The sequence below is a fragment of the Dermacentor albipictus genome, chromosome 1 (assembly GCF_038994185.2).
Source record: "Dermacentor albipictus isolate Rhodes 1998 colony chromosome 1, USDA_Dalb.pri_finalv2, whole genome shotgun sequence".
NCBI classification, from domain to species: Eukaryota; Metazoa; Arthropoda; class Arachnida; order Ixodida; family Ixodidae; genus Dermacentor; species Dermacentor albipictus.
In genome coordinates, this window is record NC_091821.1 from 135,900,395 (window position 1) to 135,922,731 (window position 22,337).

The 22,337-nt window shown below is 43.5% G+C and overlaps 1 protein-coding gene and 1 long non-coding RNA gene across 4 annotated transcripts in view; one reads left to right on the forward strand and one right to left on the reverse strand.

Moving 5' to 3' along the window:
• Galphao (G protein alpha o subunit) overlaps positions 1 to 22,337 on the reverse strand; it is a 170,797-nt gene that overhangs the window by 38,812 nt on the left and 109,648 nt on the right. For both annotated transcript variants that reach the window (XM_070526236.1, XM_070526237.1), the window contains one exon: positions 1,756 to 1,897. In XM_070526236.1, the coding sequence (XP_070382337.1) occupies positions 1,756 to 1,897 (142 nt within the window). The remainder of the gene's footprint in view (positions 1 to 1,755; positions 1,898 to 22,337) is intronic.
• LOC139050058 (uncharacterized) lies at positions 11,780 to 20,848 on the forward strand. 2 transcript variants are annotated; one of them, XR_011508759.1, is made up of 4 exons: positions 11,780 to 12,110; positions 12,748 to 12,947; positions 14,430 to 14,566; positions 19,688 to 20,848. It is a non-coding gene; the product is annotated as an uncharacterized lncRNA (long non-coding RNA). The 2 variants fall into 2 exon arrangements; XR_011508758.1 differs by lacking the exon at positions 11,780 to 12,110 and having other exon boundaries at positions 12,654 to 12,947; positions 19,688 to 20,845.

Here is a 22,337-nt window from a genome sequence, read left to right on the forward strand (position 1 = left end):
AAGCATTGGTGTACCAAGTCGAACATATATCAGTCTATTTCTCCGACCACAAAGCTTCCTTCATGACTGTCAAGAACTGTTAGTGGAGTCTTTGTTAAAGGAATACGTGTGAAAAATTAAAAAAAAATTCTGTGATAGCGCATACATGTGTTGCTCGATTTCTTTGCCTCAATCTATCGAAAAGGTGAAACAGCTTATTTGCTGCGCTCAAATTTCGCATTAGGAAGTAACGTAATCGTCGGTAATTTTTTTTTGGACACTCAGGCAGACATATTGGTTGTCGTCATGAGGCTCTACCGTGTTAGCGACATATGCAAAGTCCGTGCGGATGTAGATTATTACTTTCGTGCTCGCCCCGCATGTCGACGAGACGAAAGATTCGTGACCGGACAGTCTGTGAGGAAATTTTGATGTATTTGGTGCGCAAATGACCAGTATGGAGAAGCAATTTGTAAAAATGAAATAGCGAAAGTTTGCTATACGGGTCCTTAGACCCCTGTCATTCCACTGAAACATCGACGCACTTTTAACTTCAGTGCAGAAGGGGACTCTTGGTCGAGCCATGATGCTTAAACGATGCTAGCAATGACTGGATTTAGTGCATATAGTACTTGCAGAGCACTTCGAGCTGCTTTGCAAACAACAAAATTAATATTATTAATAATATCTTTAAATTCCGCAGCTTACTAGGGGCTCGCAAAACCTCGTCAGCACCAAGAATTGTATATCACTATTGATATACTCCTGACAGCTGACCGGGTTTCTTCTTTCGTCTTTTTTCACTTTTTATTTTTTCTTTTCCTCTTTCTTTTTCTTTTTCTTTAATATGAGGTTTTGAGAGCATCGAGAGTGATTTTCCGTAACGGGACGCTTCGACGCACACAACACGGGTATCATAAATCTGTTCGAGCGAAGGCAGCGAATATTTGGAACACTTGGTTCTTTAACGCGCTTTAAAACTGTAGTTCACTGAGTTCTTGCATTCCGCCCGGATGGAACGCAGCGAGCTCAAAGCCACGCCCCTCGAGACGACGATCTGCTAACGTCACCGAGCAGTTGGTAACCATCGAGCTGCCACAGCGAGGAACATGGAGCCGCAACACGACGGCTGGCCGCTGCTGAGTGACGTAAGCAGAACGTCACCTCGAAGGGCGCGGCTTTGAAGTCGCTGCTGCCTCCCACCCTCGTTTGAGCGCGCCTTGATGGCTGAAATTCGTCGCGTCAGAGTTCTGCAGCTGATCGCATTTTTTTAGATCCAAAAGTTGATATGACTTGTACGGAGAGTCCGCTTCCATAGCCCATTTACGATGAGCCCGCTGAAATACACTTCTGCTAATTAGCAGCTAATTACCTCATATCCCACGTCACATCATGGTGGTAAGCACAGACGGCATGTCTCCGTAGGAAGTGTCTCCTTATATTACAATTTTTTCTTTAATATTACCTAATACCTACGTAGAAACAGCCGGTATATAGAATTGCGGTGACGCCCATCGGTCCTATGACGCCCAGTAGTGCCTGTTCTCGTAAGGTAACCGAAAGTAAGCAGCGCTTCGTTCGGTCATTGCTCGGAAGGGATACCAACTTGGAGGCGAAGTACTAATAGCTTCTCCTCAAGGTGTTGAACTTAAGCGGGATTGTTATGGCATCCTCCGCGCCGTAACCAACTTTCTTGCTTGCTATTCAGGTCCGGCTTAATGTTACGCATCCAGCTTTTAACAGTGAATGGAGATTGAATGAAGACCAACAACATACTTCTCTTTCGTTGTTTCCGAAGCTAATGCCCAAGTTTGGCATGGCTCTGAGGATGGCCACCATGGACTGTATGGTGTTGCTGTACACCACTGGTTTGTACTGCTTGAAGTCTTCCTGTGTGAAGCCACTGTCGTGGATAATTCTGCACAGAAGTAGGAAGGAAAGAGAGAAAATGCATGAGCGAAAACATGCCGAGAAGAAGACCGCAGATTAGCTGCCCCGCTGTACCCTCTTCTCTCATGACACGTATTGTCTTTCTCTGTTAGCTTAGATGACTTGAGCAGAAAATGAGGATTTGGCTGCCGGTATTTTACGCTTAAGAAAAAAAAGGCAGTTTGTCTGGCAAGATGTAGATGCCGTTGAGGGGACGATAAGTCACGATTAAAGAGCGTTTGTGTCTGCGCAAACATCATGGCCATGCTACATGCACATCCACCCACACATGTTTACAAGGCACAGCTTCTACGGCAAATGTGAATTTCTGCTCGGCTAAGGCATGACCCTTCTAATTTATGAGATCAATGTGTAGGCCACAACGGTCACACACTGAAACATTTAATTTCGGGCTATGTGCTCAAACTTCGCTGGAATTCAGCTTTAGCGCAGGAATACCCTGACCCGTAAACTTTCGTGGCCAACTGCACCTTCCTGTGTAATTGACGTTTGGCATGAGTCCAACGCAACATAGACAAAGCTAAGCTCTCTTCTGAATAACTTTGTCGATTATAACTAATAGCGTGCTTCTAGTATTCATTGCTGAGCCAAAACATGCAAATAGCACAAAGAAGCGATAATGCGGTATTTTCATTCCTACGTGCTAATAGTAAGACGCACAAAACCAGGAAGGGTGTTGCCTCGGCTGTGGCCATCATGGCCACCCCGACATAAGGGTTTCGGTAATTCCGCAGCATATTAACATAAAAAATATGCCCTCTACCCGCGATACTGTGTGGTCCATGCAATACCTACTAAAGAAGCGAATAATCAATGAAACCAACAAAAGCATAAATAATGTAAGTGTTTTCACTGTAGGGGACCATTTATTTTGTCACTGCATTCATATTCATGACGAGGGAAACAGAATGAGGATGGAAGAAAAGACAGCATGGCACCAGTGGCAGTCGGTCCCGAACGTCTACGCGTCGTGTGCGGTTGTCTTCGACGCACAGTCAGATTACGTGCACAGTCGCCCCTGCGCTGCAATAATAAACGCTTCCATTCCCTTCTTCAGCTTCAGCGAATGTTGGCCGCCATTACCCATCCCCTCTCTTTTGTTTTTGTCGAGTCTCTGATTTCCCTTCTTGCCCTCGTGAATTCCGCACATCGTCTTTGGATGCATCATTTAATGCTCTCGAATGGAACTACGTCTTCCGCAACGCCTGGGAGTAGAAGGCGCTAATTCTACTCATAATTCGCCTCGGGAAAATGAAAATAATAATAATAATACATCTTATGATCGAACGAGCTCCTCCCCCATCTGTGGAAAAAGACCCCTGCAGTTTCTCGCTCTGACTCAGTGATTCAGGAACAGTCGTTCACATGTCATCTGTGTTTCAGGTATTGCAAGATGTTGTATACAACAATCAAGCACCTCGTGTCCTTCCGCCGCTGCCACGCCTGCCACTGCAGAGATGGAGAGTACGCGCGCGTCAAAATTGGCGATTGTGTCTGTGTAGTTAATCTGAAATTTCTAACGCTAGACCACATTATCGACGCTAACTTATTGTAAGTGCCATATCGATTGCACGGTGAGAAATGAAATATATCTTTCCTTTCTCACAGTAGTACAGCGAACCGGAAGCTTTCAGACAGGAAAGAGTCACCACATGCGTCGATCTGTGTGCCTAAAACTCTAATAAGTGTTATCGCTAATATTCGAAGAGAAATGAATATTCGACAATTTCGAATATTGAATTCTCGAATCAAATACTAATCGCATAGACTATTACATTCGTATTCGAAATTTTGAATATTCATGCACTCCTAAATACTAGTGAACAAATTTCAATTAAGGAGCTGTAATGACTACGGGAGCACATCACTGTGACCAGTCGTGGTCCTTAGGGGAAACTGGAAGGAGGCGAACAAGCTCGTCGCACTCCACCCGTCCAATCTTCTTCGAACACGTCTACTAACTTTCTTAAGGCGTTTTTCTCTTTCTTTCGTGCTCGTGGATCAAGTATGAGGGCATCGTCTTTTTCTTTCTTTCTTTTTATTCCCCCGGGTTGCCACGCGACATAATGGAAATTAAATTATATTTAACCGCGGCGGCCCGTGTCATGCAGGTACTGCAGCAGTTACTTATAACATGCCTTGTCCATGAGCCATCGTTCATAGTCATCAGGTTCGCTAGTTCCTAAAATCTCCGAGTGCATTTGCGCGGACCACCTTTGTCCCAAAGCAGATGGCGGGCATCGTCGTTCTCGTTCGAACAAAGGGCGAGAGCGAATAGTGGCAGAAAATATTCCATGGTATCGTCAGGTTTTATAATAGCCAAGGATGCCGCGATGATTCTTCTCGCCCGATTCAAATCTAATATTATTATGTGGTTAGGCTCGGTTATAGCGAAGGAATAGCGCCGGTTTGAGCAAATGAAAAAGAAAAAAACAAGAAAAATAATATGCTTGAAATACAATTGTCAGGTTATTTGGATCTACGTTTTCTAAATGCCAAATACCTTCATGGTATCTGCAGCTCATGAAATACCTGCAATTTATGGTGTATATGCACTTCATAATCGACAAGTACATTTACGGAAGAAGATCTGGGCTGCGCTCGCACGTGAAGCCAATGACAAATGTCGCTGTGGGAAGGTCAGCTCATAAATTCGCCTGTTGTTTTTTTACCTCCCTTCCATACCCGAACACCCTGGGACAATAACTGGCGGGACCAAGTTTCTAGTAAGAGCCTTTTCGTGCATTTTCTTTTGCCTTCTTTTTCAATTTAGATTCAGTTGTTCCTGCACAACGCGCTTAAGAGAAAAAAAATATTGCTAGAACAAGCGCGCAGAAGCTTGAGCACGGGGTTTAAAATATAAAGACTAAAAGACGTTTTGAGCTCCCAGTATTCACAGCACGCACTGAGTTTAATATTCCGTTCAAAAATTAAATTTGCACACGATGTTTCAGTGAGTCTGGCCGCCCGAAATTGAACGAGAACGTAGACAGCAGCGATCACTTTCCAACGAAACACCACTGACTTGCTGTATTGAATGGGCTTTAAAGAGCGTTTCAAACACTCCTTTCCGACAAATTTTACAAACTCCTTACTTAAAATGAAGTGAACGCGTGCAAAAACGATGTGAAGCGTGGTAAATGTGTTATCCCACGTGCAGGCATGGCTAAAGCAACGCCTCGACATCGTGTCGGAAATCAGTTAATTTTAACGCAGCCTATATCATTGATAAAACGCCTGGCCTGCCTTACAGATGAACTTCCGAATGTCAAGACATCATGTGTGTTACAGTTAGTAAACACTTCATGGGCTTCGTAGTGCAAGACATTTATTTGTGCTTCTTTGTACTTAAGACGGGACTACAAAAGCTCGACAACTTCTCTCCGGAGCTGAAAAACAAGCTTGACGTAATTTGCTGCAGCCGTCTTTTTTTAAGCCTCGTTTGTCTTTTCATTCCAATAAAAGATGCTTTTTGTTATTTGGATGCTTTCTCTGCAAGGATTTAGCCATAGCTGTCAGTACCAAATACACCCACCTGGTTGGTCCACGGACTGCAGTATATTTTAAATAAAAATAAAATAAATGCTGAGGTAGAATAACCTGCTGTCTGATTTATTTGATTCTAATGTATATAGGCACTGCAGCAATTGAGAGAACTTCTCTTCTAACTCATTGGACGTGTAGAACGTCGCGATGTCTCGTTTGAAGAGTTTTGAGTGTGAACACTCAAAAGGTAGACGCTTCTTAGCTCTCGGAGCGTACCACCAGGAAACGTTGGCGCCTAAGCAGAATGGGATCAATAAGTCTTCAAAGCAAATAGAGATGTCTCGGAGTAATTCGTAAGCAAAATGGTTACGTTTCTAGAAAGTCTTACAAATATATGAAACATTATCCACAACAGCAGTGAGGCAGGCACTTCAGCCGACGCATATATTGAAAAAGAAAGTGGAAACAACGTACATATTTTGATGGCCTTAAGAAGCGAAAGATGGGGTAGGTGTACGCAAGCAGACGAACAGTCCAGTGAGGTTTTGAAACATAGGAAAATTCACGACAATTAAGGAAACGTGTGAGTTTTTGTGAAACCCGTAAAATTTGGTGTCAGGAATAGGATGACAATAGGCATTGAGGTCCCAGTGGCATCAGCGTCAAACTTGGTGGCATGTACTCGAACATATTAAAAAACTGCAACGATTGCAGACAGGAGGCCATAGGAGAACTGGGGAGGAACTTATCAGCCCCGCTCCTTCCGCCGAAGGCGGCATTACCAGATGAAAGAAAACCAGTTAAGAAAGAAGCTGTTGGCAAAGAAGAAAACTAGTGTCTACTGGAGTGTGAGGATGACTAGGTGGCAGAAGGCGCCCAAGAAGAAATTGCAGCAGTGACGGGAACGCCGAAATAGGAGATCTCAGATGAAGAAAGGTCAAGTCTTCTCTTCTGAGGTAGGTCGAGCTCGCGTGGAAGACCGTGAATACCTGTGAATGTGAGAAGCCACTCGCGAGGCATCTGTCGCGCAACGGTGTAGCAATTCATGTGTTTAGAAAGCGAGGATGATGAGTCACTGCGATAGAGACGCTGGGTCGACGGCACCTCAGAGTCGGTGGACGGCGTATCAAACTGCATAGGCCACTTGATTAAAGAGAAGGACGTCTAGCCTTGAGAAAACATCACTCGATCGCGAAATGCAGAAAGACTGGTGCACCAAATATCTGCGCCGGGCAGAAAAGATGTGTCTGCTATACGTTCATTTGTGACTTCTGTTCGAAAGCGGCAGGGCCTGCAAGGTTTATTTCCATCGGTGGCGTTCAGAGGCACACACGTATAAGGCGGAATGCTGTGACAGTACGTGATGTCTATCGACGGCCGCGCAAAAAGCTTTTGTTTTCCGCGAGAGAATGGTCCACCACCTGAAAGTCAAACCATGGCGTGCGACAATGTTTGGCCATTGCCGTTCCCTTCGGTCATCGCATCCTTAACTCAGAAAAGTTTTCAGATACGCGTGGTTTGGGACAGTCAGCTCTCTGGAAATGGAGGAAGTGGGTGGAACTACATGGTGGGGATATGCTTATGTAAACCAGCATTTTCCATGGATACTCCTCAATAGCTATGGCTCTGAAGCAGTTCCCTGCCTTGTTATCTTTGACAGCTAAGAAGAAAGAAAAAAAACGAAGTACATAACTTTCTCACCTCCTATCTTCTTTTTCTAGATATATGTGTAGCTTGAACTTCATGCAATGGTACTGAATAGGAATGGTACGTTGAACTGAATTGAAAAATCACACTTGTTAAATACCAGAAAAGCGAACCAAGAGAGACGGGGTTGAAGTTTCCGCACTTGTTTTTCGCGGTATCGTGAGGCTTGCACAGCGTCTGCTCAGGACCAGTTAATGTTTATGCTTAAACAAGAATTACATTGTATTCCAAAGAAATCGGTATTGGAGTGCGAAAAGTGATTTCTGAGACTGAATCGAATACCATTCGAATATTGCCTAAAGGGCATCGAATCGCTACGAATAGTTTTCAAATAGTTTTCGAACAATGAACAGCATTTGAGTATTCACAGTTAAGATCAAGTGAAGACATAGTTAGAAGTTTGCAGGGACAACATGGCCACAATTAGTACATGACCGGGGTAGTTGGAGAAGTATGGGAGAGGCCTTCGCCCTGCAGTGGGCGTAACCATGATGATGATGATGATGATGAAGAAGAAGACATAGTTGCAGTATTGATATATAGTACCGAACAATGATAATGCATGACTTATTTTTCCGTCGACAATTTCAAGACAGAGAGAGAGAAGCAAGCTTTATTGAAATTCAGGAGATGTTATCCAGGTGTTTTGCCTTACATGCTACTTCTAGATTCTGGGTGATGATTATGATATATACAGTGATAAACACTTAACACACACACACACACACACACACACACACACACACGCACACGCACACGCACACGCGCACGCGCACGCGCACACGCACACGCACACGCACACGCACACGCACACGCACACACACACACACACACACACACACACACACACACACACACACACACACTGTAACGATATTTACAAAGTTTGATTAAGGCTCGTGGCCAACAAGAATGTCAGCAGCGCTTTAGTGGCACGTAACGCAAAGGAGGTGCTTTGCCATGGGCCGAGAATGTGCCGCAGTCCCAAACCTAAGACCCCTTGGAGGTGTAGTGCCGCCTTCAAAGACAGTCTTTCTGACTCATAACGGCAGCAGCCGCACAGAACGTGTTGCAAGTCATCGGGGGCGTTGCCTTCAAAGCAAATTGGAGAGTCCTCCGTCAGTTGCATCTTGCACTTGAAGGAGTTCGTGTAAGCGACGTTGAGTCTGATGCGGTGTAGGCATGATTGGTATCCTCTATTGCGACCTCGCCGCATGTAAAAGTTACACCAGGGATCTATTTTGTGTAGGCGTCCATACTGGTGGCTTCCAACTGCTCAGAGAGATCACTGGAGACGCCAAACGTGTGCCGATACCAGTGTCGCCGCGTCTTTTCTCGATAAATGTATCTGAACCAATATTATGAGTACGAACTCTTGAGAGTGTGTAATGACTCAACGAAACAATGCAAAATATTAACTCATAGAAACACCCGGGACTCGCCTGTGAGGTACTAAGGTCCTCTGGCGTCGTATACAGGGTGTTTATACGAAAACATTATGTAATATTTAAAATAGCCGTTTTGAAATAAAAGTACGGTTCCTTTGGAGGCATGCCGTCAGTGGTGGCGACTATGAGGTGACGGGTGATACATGCTAATTAGTCACTAATGAACATAAATACATAATTACCTTTGAAGAATTTAGTTTCAGCGGGCTAATCGTAATTGGGAAATTGATGCGAGCTCTCCCCGTACAAACCACATCAACTTTTGGGTCTAAAAAAATGCGGTTACCCGCGTAATTGTGGCACGACGAAATTAGGCTGTCAGAGCGCGCGAAACCGAAACTGGTAGCCTATAGCGGGCGCAAGACCGCGCCCCTCGAGGTGACGTTCTGCTTACGTCACCTAGCCGCGGGCAGCAAGCGTGCTGCGACAGCTAGGATCAAGGAGGCCAGCGTGCTGGGTTCCTTGTATATTCCGTTATAAATGTGCACCAAAGACCTGATTAAACGAAAACTAAAACTGTATACTCATTGCCGAATGTCATGTCTGAGCGAAATTTAAGTGCGAATGATTGTGGTTTAGGAGAAATGTTTTGGCAAGAAGGAGAGGCGGACGGAGAGGGGCGATGTTCTAGAGTGATAGAATGCCCTCTAAGTAACTTCCCGCTTTGCATGTGAAATGTTTCAGGGGTGAAAATTGCTTAATTTTCGCTTCAGTTCGATGATTGATCGTGCATAGCTGGCAATGTGAAGCATTCAATAACTATTATAAAAATATTCGTATTTGCCAATGGTGACTATTCGATTCGAGGACCGATTCCAATAGGACAATCTTAGATTCATTACTTGAAAGTTGCGAATACTTGCACACACCCTAAAATACACATAATTACAACATTACTTGATATAATAGTGACACCATCTGTAGCGACTATTCTAACTAGAGAATAGGTGCCTTATTGCTTTGCCATTGCTGCAGTCCACCGGTATTTCTGTTTAAGTCTCGAAGATATGAACCTGTTAGCGTCTGTGTATAAGACTGTCTCTTAGAACTTGAATATGATAAAAAACGACCAGGCATGATCTGAAAAAAAACTTGTTTGTTTACAATGCACTCTTAAAATTTTCACACCCTTATGGGTGTAATGCGGGTGTATTCATCTTTTCACCCCTTGTAAACACCCTTGAAACACCCTTTTTCAGCGCAAAAGGGCGTTCAACAAGAAAACACCCTTGGAACACCCCCAGTCTTTCTAATTTACACCCTAATTATAAGGGAGTAAGTGAACAAGCTTACAGTATATGATAAATGAACATTGCCAGTTAAGGCGTTGATATTGGCTGTACATGAAACGCGCGCTACCTGCGCTTGAATCAGGTAGCTGGAATGATTAGATCGGGGCACCTAGGCAGCAGCGCACTGGCTCCGAACAGTGGTCAAAAACGAAGTTTCCCACGAATGTTGATATCGAACGGATGACACTAACGCGCAGACTTTGCATAGCCAGATATCTGCAAAAGGCTTCATATGATCAATAGCAAAATATTTACAATGCTATCACTCAATGCTTAAAGGTGTGCAACCAGTTAGACTGGGAATGGTTAGAAGTGAGGGCTAACGGTAAATAGCTCACCAACTTACGGTTTGTAGATGACATTGGCATACTCAGCAACACTGCAGACTATTTGCAACAAACGTTTGAGGAACATGTCGAAGAAAGTGTAAGTCTGACTGAGAGTTAGTATGCAGAAGAGAAAAGTAATGTTCCGCAGCGTGGCGAGAGAACGAATGTCATGGTCGGCAGTCAGCCTCTAGAACCTGCGCAGAAATACGTTTATTGAGCTTAATTAGTCGCAGGGGCCTCTGATCAAGGAAATTAACAAAAATAAAATATTAGCTGGAGAGCTTAGGGCAGGCATTACTAAATCATGACCAGGGAGCTTACTGCTAACCATTGCTTTCTACCGTTAGTAACGTATGGGGCCGAAACTTGGAAGTTACCAAAGAAGCTTTGGAAGACGTTGAGGACCGCGCAACGAGCAATGCAATGAAAATTATTAGGCATGATGATAATAGACTGGAAGACAGCGATGCGGATTAGAGAGTGAACGGGGATAGCTGATATTCTGGTTGACATTATGAGGAAGAAGTCGTGCTGGGCAGACATTGCAATGCGTAAGGGAGAGAACTGCTGGTCTATTGGAGTTGCAGAATGGGTGCTAAGGGAAGGGAAGCACAGTCGAGGACGGCAGAGAATAATGTGGACGTGATGGAATTGGGAAACTTGAAGACACGTGGAACCAGTTAGCACAAGACAGGGGTATTGGAGATCGCTGGAGAAGCTTTCGTCCTGCGATGGACGTCAGAATAAGCTGATGATGATGATGACGTGACGACATCCATGCTAGCTTCGCGGCATGTCATTCATGTTATGTCATGCATGCGTGTCATGCACGTTCTGATAGCTCGATTTGCGTCGATTGCGCGGGGGGGAGGGAGGGGGGCTAGTAGCGGCGTAGCCAAGTGGGGCACGCCGGGCACTTGTAACGCTCACTAACAGTAAAATTTTTGCTGCTATGGCAATGGCCCCGCTCCTTCCCCCTCCACGGCCAATTGGGACCCCCCCCCCCCCCCCCTCACACGAAAAAATTTTCTGGTTACGCCACTGTCGGGAGAGGGTGTAAGATTGCTCTAGACCCCTCCCTGTAACTTGTCAACGGAAACGGGACGGGAGGGCAGCTGCCGCCGGGCCGCAAACCTTAGGCAGCCCAATTACCGGCTGCATTTCCCTTTGCACGTGAATACTGCTCTAATGCCATTACACTGTAGGATCTGTGGCGGTTCGAGGGCATGCGACAATAAAAAAAACCCATACAGCCATCAGCAAGTCTTAGCTTGAGCAGATCTTTGGGAGCTGGGCAAGACTCTCACACACAAAAAAAAGCTTGGCACCCCTCTTACAGGCATTGTCAACTCTGGGTCCCACCGCTGACTGTACATTTCCGGTAAAAAAAAAAATCACACCGGAACTCCTCTCGGATTTGTCTAAGTGTGCGTAAGCATTGTGACTCTTCCTCATCTACACGCAGTCCATGTCGTTATCAATGTTATGAGACTTGATCCGACAAGTATAAGCGACAGCGCTGCGGCGACACGAGCTGCTCTGGTCGGCGGCGCAAGCAAAGTACTGCAGGTGGCGGGCCCAGGCGCGCTGGTGACGTTCCGTTCGTTTTGAGCTGTTATCGCTCTTTAGCCCTCCTCATCCGCGCCGAAACATTATCAACCGTTCTCCGGCGGCGGCTGCTTGTGGCACGGCCGCGCGAACCGTATCTTGAAAGCGAACTGCATTGTGGACAGAGTGTGCCCACTGCTGAAACCTTCCCGCGCTGTGTTCGCACCGTTTACTTCGCTTTGAAAACAGACGCGCGTACACCTATCTTGAAAGTGTTCTGCGAAAAGCGCATAGTGCGGCATGAGCTGAGAGCTTCGTGAGCGCAGTGTTCTCGCCGCTTCGGTCGCGTTGAAGCGAGAGCTAGCACGAAGGTGAATTCACTCGCTGTAGCGGGTTCTATTTTGAAACGTATCGTGTGGTACGGACTGACGGACGGATGTTTTTTCTTGTTGGAGAAGTATAGAAATGCTTACGTTATAAAAAAAATCGCAGGGTTCGCGAATTTCGCGATAAGAACCAACACCAACCCACTCCTCGGCGCCCCGCGGAGCGATGCCGTCTTGATCGCCCCTCCCAACCCCGGGAAAAGGGACACTACCTATCTCAGTTGAAAAAACGATGATGAAACGTTAACGACAAGAACGGCATCTCCTAACGAGTTGTCTTATGGCCTCTGAGATTTGCGCGCGCAGCTGGCGCGCGCGAACCTGGGAGGCCCTAATTGGCCGCTTAATAGCATAAAAAGACAAAGATAATGCCAAATGACACAGTTAAAAATTCAAACAAATAACTGATCTTAATTATACTGTTTGGGAAAAAGAAATAAAAAATTAGACAGCCGCAACACACGCCACTAAAGTCACCACCGCCGGCATAACGCGGAACCAACAGTTGGCAACATTCATTCGCGCGTCATTGCTTCGTTCGCTTCGTCTTCGCAACGAGAGCCGCCATCTTCTCGCGCCTAACGTTTTGTATGGCTTTGTTCTCTGCAATCCGCGCACGCAGCTCATCGGTGGATGCACGTCTGCTCGGCGTCGCAATGCGGCCTGCGTCATTTTTTGGTGTTCGCGCAATTGGTGTGAAGCATGTCGCATGTGAAATGTTTGGTAGAAGTGCCTCACGTCCAAGTCAAGCCGCCGTACGGGTGTATGGCTGTGCGCCCTGTTCTCGGAAGCGTCAACGGCTTTCCGGCATGCGGATTTCAGGTACGTGCAAATGCGTTTCGCCCTCCTATTGAGCTCCGGCGCAAAGCGTGCAATATTTCATGTGAAAGATGCAGTGCCCGTCATCATGGTGTGAATTTCGAGCGGCAAACGAGAACTTTGGCATTTAGAGCACACCGCGGCTGCTAAGTTAGCGTGGAAATTGTTTTACGTTACCGTAATATGTTGCTGTCAGTCTAATCTGCGGCTTGTGGACAGCTAGCCCATTGACTTTTGCTTGTGGCAGCGATAAGTATATAAATGCAAGCGGTAATAATTTTCGAGAGGAGAGAGTTGTTTCGCTCGATGTTTGGTCGTGTTCATGGCGTTATGAAAGCTAGAAAACTAACTGGCTTTATCGTGCTTAGTTCCAACTCCAAGGGGCGTAACGTTGGCGCTGTATATGCTTGTTTTCGGTGTCACGAGTACCACTTTCATGCTTTTGTTGCATGAGAGGTAGCTGCTGCATGCCGTCTGGGCAGAATACAACAAAAGCAATTTCCTCACTTTCATACGTATGCAATGTGACGTAACAAAATTTCCAGCGTTTTATTCGGAGCGTAAATATCCAGTATAGTTTAGTAAGAAACTCGAATTCTGTCTTAGCTTAGTAGGCGTGAAACAAGTGAAACTCTTTCCTTTTTGAATTCGCCCGCAGATGCGTCATCGGGTAATTGACAGTAGCTTCGCTACGTGAGTTGTTTTATGCGCCAATATTGCCTGGTTAAGTATCCTGTTAATTTATGCCGACGCTCGTTCATCTTGATTTTAAGCGGTTACTATCCCCGAGTACCGGACGATGCCAAACTTGTGAGGTGTAGCAAACGCGGGAAATTCAATGTGGCGTGGCTGCAAGTTCCTGTTTTTACGTTTCTTGCATTCAAAGCCAACAGAGTATCACTGATTTATTTTCCATTTCTGCTGTACTTGATCAATCTAATGTGACAACTGCATTTGCTCTTTAATGTTCTCCATTTACTGTGTATTCAGCTTGGCTGCCGTCCTCTCTTCAGAGGATGCTGCTGTGATAGCTCTTTCGTATAGCACATGCCTCTAGGCCCTTGTGTTTCAAGGGCTCTGGCGAGGCAGCAGTGCTCCAAGTAATTTTACCATCCTGTATATTTTCTATTTTGCATCATTCTTCCACGATGGATTTTAATGTTAATACTATTTGTCATTAGTCATCGCCATAATTTTATAGCACGTAGATTTTACGCACTTTACAGCGACAATTTTTAGGCCAGTTTACAGCCAAGTTACATCTTCCATAATACATCGTCAACATTACCACTTGTCATGGCCCTCATTGGCCAAACGTGGCCCTTGCGCCATAAAACACCACACATCATCATCATCAGCTTGGCTGCCAGAAAATGCTTGAATTTCTTTCAGTATCCAAGTGACGAAATATTCCACTGACGGCCGTGTGTGAAACACGCAAGATGACAAAACTGATAGCAAAATGATGAGATATTTCTTTTATAGCGTTTGGACTCGACTTTTGGTGAGGCTGTCGATCGACCTTGGGCCTGGTGACAGCACACCCGACATCGCCAAAGTGCAGCCTATCAGTTGAGTGCCCCCGAATGGACCATCAACATCGGAAACTGAAGCAGAGCCAGGTAGGGCCAATTTTTACTTTGGAACAGAATACTGACAGCTGCCTCTTTTTTTAAGAACTAAATAACATATTTACAAACCAATCCTTTCTCTTTGTGCAGCCTACATAGAATTGTTTTTTGTTCTTATACAGACCTTCAGAAAGCAGTTCTTCTGAACCCTTTTTGCATGCACAAATAAATAAAGAGGAGTTCACTTTCTGAAGAAATTGATGCACTGAAATGTGCGTTCGACACACAATGAGATGCAAGGTAACCAACAACTTTAAAGCGGTAAAAAACAAGTTTGAAACAAGTTCTAACATTATAACCCGCCTTGGCATACGGATCTAAATATAACAGCAACAGAGGTGCATGCAGAGAAGTGTTTGTAAATGTTTGCAAGATATGTACATTGTCTATGAAATTGTTTTATTTACTTAGAGCTTCTTGGTGCCATGGCAGTGCAGTAAAAGCTCAAAATGATGCCCCTGCTCCTAATAAAGCACCTTTAGATATTAAAATTAAATTATGGGCTTTTACATACCAAAGTCACAGCCTGAAGTTTTGGGAACCTGGCCTTCTTTAATGTACACCTGAATATAAGTGCATAAGCGTTATTGCATTTTACCCTCATTGGAGGGCAGCTGTCATGGCCTAGATTGAAGCTGGGACCAGCATGACTGAGCAGCATGGCATCATAGTAAGTGGGCTATAACACTAGGTCAAAATGAGAAATACTGCTTAGAACTACCAACTTCTTGGCTCACAAGCACTTTGCACTAAGTTAAAGGAGTATGGAGTACCGACAGCGACTGTTTATGTACCAATTTCTTTTTAACCTGACTCCATTATTAAAGTGCGAAGCTTCAATTAGTCAAAACCAGCCTAAATTACAGAACCAGCCCAAAACACGCACCATGTATAGCTGGATATGGACATGAAAATGGAGTCAATTCATGTCGCCGAAAATGGAGGTGGCAGTCACACTATTTCATGCATTTTGCCTAAAACATAGTCAATAATTAATCAATTTCTAAAATATTCTTTTCAAAAAGTTTTTTTTTCAAGCATGAAAGGAGGAGCCAAATGGTGTTCAGGTGCACGAGCGGTTAGTTGCACGGCACTTGCATGTGTTCACTGGCTTCTTTCAAGCTTGAAAGAAACATTTGTTGCACCTATTGAGCAGTAGAAAGCTGGATTGGGAATTTTTCAGGGTGCTCTACAATTTTCGCACTGACACTTTTGCTTTGAATATAATATTTGAGCAGTTAAGTAATCGTTAACTAATTACCTAATTACGAAAATGCAAGAATTGGTTTCACTTCCTCAAAACGATGGCAAACGACATTACCTTGGTGCTGTCCAGCTACGTTGCAGTTGTACATATTTAAAGCTTGCATGTGTTATACAGACCACCTGGTAATTACAAGGCATATATAGAAGTGGCTAAGTTGTGTAAGCCAGCCATGTGTAGCGAATCATGAGAAACAGCCATGTTTCTTTGACTTAAGGGCATGATAAGATTGACATGCTCGACACCTTGTGTCAGTGTGTTCTAGGCCTGTTCGTAGTTTAGCTACTACATAAACAATATTTCTCCACGTGTAAGCTCATATGCATCTTTCAAGTATATTGCCTCGTGTGTCCAAAATAAACCATCCTCGCGCTTCCTTCATTATGTCTTTATCTGTTGCTGTGCTAAATTTTTAACATGCAACTGCACAAATTTTCATCTAGTTTTCATGTTTCCTCGTTGTTTGGTGGCTTTATTTCTGAACAAGTTGTTTTCGTTAAACCCTGTTGCACACAGCAGTACACAGCATTTCTGCCTAGAGTGGAAATGTTTTTTTTTTTTCAGATTGACATAAATACACCTTGCCTGGGCAATGTAAGGCATTCTACATAACACTGCCATGCAATAATGTTTATATTGTATTCCAGCATCATGCAGAACTGTTTACTTACCAGATTAGAATATGTATAAGTGTTGGAAGTAACAGAACTGGAAGAAGCCAGCAGATAATGAGGCCAAGGAAAGCATACAGGAACATGTGTTAAGTTTTTTTATATGAAGTATAGAAATGATAAATTCTGGGTAAGTGAAAGTGGATTAAAAGATATCCACCTGTGGGTAGAGAACGGACCCATAACCTTCACATTACACATGTGATATACTAACCACTGTGGTACTACTGCCGTGTTCGAGCGTCGACAATCTTAGGGGCCATTGTGGACGGTTGAATGCTGCCTCGGTGGCACAGTGGTTAGTGCATCGCATGCCTAATGCAAAGGCTGTAGGTTCGTTCTCCCCCCATGCCTGGTTGTTTTTTTTTACCATTTTCATTTCCCTTTATCATTTCTACATTTAAATAGAAAATTACAAATAAGTTTCCACGTGCCTTCCCTGGCATCTTCCAGCTGTGATTCAGAAAAATTTTGACCCTCAGTATCCTTTCTTCTCCTTTGGAAGAACAGGAGCTTCATTTTAAAAATAATGAATTCACCTTGTTCAGTATCTCAATGTGGTCTCAAATCTTATCATAGCATGTGTATTACTAAGTGAAGTTTTTGTTAAGATGATATAGCATGGGACCTAATTAGTAGCCTTTGTGTACAGATATATGACTAGTCTAATAAATAGGAGGATTTTAAGAAGCACTTCTAACATGGTCTGAGCATGTGTTTAAAAAAACTAATCTAGCATGATTTCAGGCATAACTGTTGCCCATGAAAAATATTTGGATAATATGCATTGGCATTGTTTTTAGAGAGCACCAATACTGCTTTGATAGAGGTAGCCTCGTGGAACATGAAGCATCGCTTCTTGCTGAGTCAAGGAAATATTTGCATATCTGAGGTGCATGTGTCATAAGCTCGAATACTGTTTAGAGGCTGCTAATAAGAAAATTACTTGACTTGCCTTCCAGAGATTGCTTCAGTAGTCTATGCTACTCCATCATAAACAATTTACCAGGGTGAACATTCACCACAGTTGGCTTTGCAATGTTTATGCAAAATACCACAATTGGTTACTAGACATGTGACTGCACTAAAACTTGGAATTAATGACCAGTAAGATTTATGGGACCAGCAAAACTTAGTTTATTACTCCAGAACAAAATGCGAGGCACTTCGGTTATTTCTGCCATAGAGTTTCTTACAGTAATTACTAGAGGGAACTCTGGCGCTGCAGTCGTACCACCATGGGAATGATGGGAAGCACATGGATTTGTCGGATAATCGTGCTTGTGAATTCAGACGTTCTTGTGGCTTCGTATATTATACGCTATATAAATCTCATTGCCGTAAATTTCAGCGCAGTCTATACTCTTCGAAGTGCAGAAGACGGCGTCAACACGCACAATTGCTATTAATTGCAACGATTGAGCTTGTCCAGGTAGCCAAATCGAAGGGCGCCAAGCGTCTCAAGGCACTGGTATGCCCGCGATAAATTCATCAGGGCGTTGCACTCGCTTGTCGTTACATGCCTCCGTGGCTTAATGGTTTCAATATCAGACTTCTGTTCTAGAGTTCCTGTGTCTGAATATCCTGTCGTCGGACGATTTTCATGTTTATTTATTTATTACACAGTATATTGTTGAGAATGACTAGTTTACAAAGTCACAAAGCCGTTTGAAGCCAAACAGATGAAGTTTAGGCAAATCCATGTACTTCCCATAATTTCCATGCTGCTACAGCCGTTCTTGTTTGATCTCCTGTGGACACTAACGTCAGAGTTCCCGCTAGTAATTATTGTATGAAACTCTGATTTCTGCGCCTCACTCGTGCAGAAGCGGCACCACACCTGCTGCGTAAACATGCACTACCTTTCGGCCAAGTGCAGGGAATGCTGTGAACTCGCCCTGTACAAAGCCTACACTAAGTAAAACGAATCACAACGTGCAGGTGCTGCCACGTTGAACTGGTGGAATGAGGAGTGAAATTCAGCACCTCCTGAACTAGTTCAGAAAGTGCAGGTTAATCTAATGGAGATTATATAGTAACAGAAGTTGAGTGATTCTGCGTTACATTCACGAAATATACTTCATGATACATTTCCATTTATTTCATCAGTTATTAAGAATCCCTTTTGCATTGTTGGACAAAACTACAGAATGCCAACATATTTTCTAGCATTCACTGGTAACAAACATGTCAAAACTTGTTCTAGTGTCTGGATTGCCGCTTTAGCCGTTAACCCCCAAGTTAATTCCGGAAAAATGCACCAAATTTTTTACGTACTCAATTTTTCGGCGTCATTCTCATTCTAAAATATATTACTTCATTGGTCTCTGGTTAGAAATAACACAAAAATAAGAGCTGCTCTTGAGGGCAGCTTTCCCTCAATGCCGACTGTAACTCATCTTTGACAATACGAGCAGCATAACATCGGGCAGAAAGAGTGCAACTCGTCATTGGCGATATTGGTACTACCTCCAGTCACTAGTACAGCTTGGGATCAATGGTTAAATGTTGCGACTTTGTTGATGCCCAATTTTAATTCTGCAGCTGTTACACTTGGGTGTAGCATGTGTATGTACGTGTGCATGCATTAAAATGACTTCACGCTAGAGCAAAGCAACTGTAGTGCAGAGAGGCATTAGTCATCTTTATATATTTGCTTTGTAAAGATGCACTATGTTTATTTTTTGCAGTATAGGCTTGGCGCTAATTGGCCAAAGATGCCCTTGTGCTACTAAAACCTATCAATTAATTCGCTTTTTGCAGTAGCAGGTGCTTATTCCTTTTTCAGGATCGGTCTGTGAGTTTTAATTTGTTTTTCTTGAATTGTGCAATTTCCACTCACAGGACTGCATGTCATGTGAAGTGTTCCTTTTACAATCAAGAATGTTGAGGTTGTGTTTGTGAAACTCGATTTCTTGCCTCAAACGAGCTTGTACAAACTGACCAAGCTGATAATTCTACCTGCTTATATATTAAATGTGTTGCGGTTATGAACCCTCATAATGAATGACACATAGTATAAAAATTTTATCTAATAAAACGATTTAATGAAATTTTTCATGTTTTTCGCGTTCGTGTTCACTTCTCTACTCTCGTGTCCTGTCTGCATGTCTCGCCTCTTTTTTTTGCATATTAAATATCGTATAAACTTAACCATGCTTTTTTACCACAATGCAGGGGGAAAAAGCTCCGGTAACACCATGCATTCAGTATGGTGGCCCAGACGTGTATGCAAGCAACCTCCTTCATGTGGACCAAGAACTACTCTGCAGTGTCTCACAGACTTCCATGCGAAGCCCTCAACATTCTCGTCTCAGTGGAATGGCTGCCCATCTATCTGCGTGTCCATCACCAAGACGGCTAGTTGTAAAGCTCCTGTACCCGTTTAAGAAAGCTTAATGATTTTTTTTATTTAGTTTTCACGGTTGGCCGTAGAATCTTAACATTTTTGATGTTTCTAACGTTTTTACCTGGCACAAAGTGGCGCAATAACTTTAAACCAGTGTAATGTATTTAAGTGATGCTCACTCTAATGCCTATCTGGTTTTGTTTGTGTTTAAGAAATTTGAATGTCTGATGAGGTAACAGCATTTAAATTTGTCATCGTGGCTTGGTTCAATGAGCTGCTAGGAAATAAGATGCAAAACTTATCACATGCCAGTTGTAGCATTTTTGTATTCATGACTAAAGTATACACGTTTCAAAAGATGGAAAGTGGGGAAAAAAAGCCTCAAGAACATAATCATCCTAGGATTGTCATGTCCTTACAACTCTGCAATGACTAATGCCTCATGCATCTTGGGAGCACAATGGTCGCAATGCCTACAGGTATACTTGATAAGAGACTAGCTTGCAAAAATTTAGTTGAGAGTTAGCGCTCATCCTGTCTGCTTCTAGTCTGTGTCCATGCCACTTCGCGCTACAATCCAAGATCATGTTACTGTACCAACTCGCCCAACTTTTTATCCTTGTGTTAAAGACACACTCAGACTTGTTCTTACTTATGTGACCGGTTATTTTTGTGCTTTATAATAAGATGCAGTGCTTTTCGAATGAAAACGTGATATTTAGTAGTGAGGTTATTTAAAAAAACTGTTCTGCTTAAAATTTAATTGAGCCAGCCTGTGCCATTATTCGGTGCTTATGTCTTTGTATTGGTATGGTTTTACTCATCTTCCTTTTTACTTTTAAAATGTGCAAACATTATTATGTAACCATTTCTCTTGAATGAAATAAATACTTCTGACATTTCGTCACAAATTTTACAATGATGTTGTTCAATTACGTAACCTTAGACTAGCTGATTGCTGTTCTGGTAGCTTAACTTACAATGCCTTTGCAATATTCAATGCAAGCACATGGTGAAAAATAAACTAAGTTATTGGGTATAGGCAGGTATCTTTCAGTAAAGGGGCATACATATATTTCAGGAAATAGTGCATGCTTATATATTGAACAGCAAGGACAGCTACACATGCTGTTTTGTTCGTAAATGCTGAAACATGATTCGACGTGGAAGCACTTTGTTCTTTGGCTTTGAGTGCTACCTTTAAGTCATGTGTCAAAGTAGTAGTAGAAGCATCCCGTGGCGATAAATGACAACTTTGATGAATAGAGGTGTAAAATGTGTGCTTAAAACGGCAAAAAACTGTTTGACAGGCAAACATATGCTTCTGTAGTACTGTACTTGTTACCGTCGCCAATCCATGCATTGCTTGTGCTCTATTGCATTCAATATGAGCTACAACAACGAGCTGTGGTGTCTTTCCCTCCTGGTCGAGCTGGTGTTGCGAAAATGTTTGACCAAGAAAAGTGGAGGTTTTTAATTATTTCTGAAATGCATGTAACTATGCTTTTGGCTGTGTGCTGTTTCCACGGGGTTATAAGTACTGGTGCACCAAGGTGCGGGAGATCCTGTGTCCTTAGTGCAGCGCGCATTGTTATTGCGCTCTGCACCCGACCGGCAGTGTACCATCACTGCAGAGGAAGATTACGAAAAGCATGGCCTGTGTGCCTTGCTGCAATGGTGAAACCTTCAATTGTTTGCCTGAAAGGGTCGCACGTTATGCTACCACATGACGGACCAGAAGCGCAATATGACGACGCCTCACAGATTCTGGCTCATACTGAACAAGGTAGTACCGTAGCTAAGGCTAGGCAGCATTCACAACAGCTAGTCTGCCCATTAACTACATGGCTGTAGTGAACGCTAAAATACTTGCAGGGATAACACCCTTTTGGAAGCGTGTTGTCCATGCTACACCCATATTGAAAGGGTGGTGTCTCTGTTACACCCCATATAGAAAGGGTGTTGTTAGCTTTACACCCATAGGCGAGGTGACGTCATATTAACACCCCTTCTCTTGTAGGGTGTTAATTTGCACCCTTTGCTTGAGGTGTAGCAATACACCCAAAAAGGGTGTCACCCATGGGACAAGTCATTTACACCCTTAAGGGTGTTAAAATTTTTAGAGTGTGCTTCATTCGAGCATTTGATACAGCGTACTTCATAATGCGCCGTGACGTAAATTTACTAATGCAGCGAATACCGGGATGTGGACATTGCTTTATGTTAATGGTGATAAGTGTCTCAGTCCAGTGAGCTTGAACTTTTCTGCACAAAAACGGGCCAGAGATGCGAAAATATTTTCGATGACAACATACTCACGCACCGGTACTAAATCCAAGGGCGCAACTTTATCCCCTTATAATCATGCCTTTCGAAAGTCAGGTCTTGAAATAATTCTTGGCCAGACTAAACTGAGTGCCACTTTTAGTGGCCCTTTAGGAAGCTTCAGTGCCTTGATTTTTGTCCTTCCCTATTTTT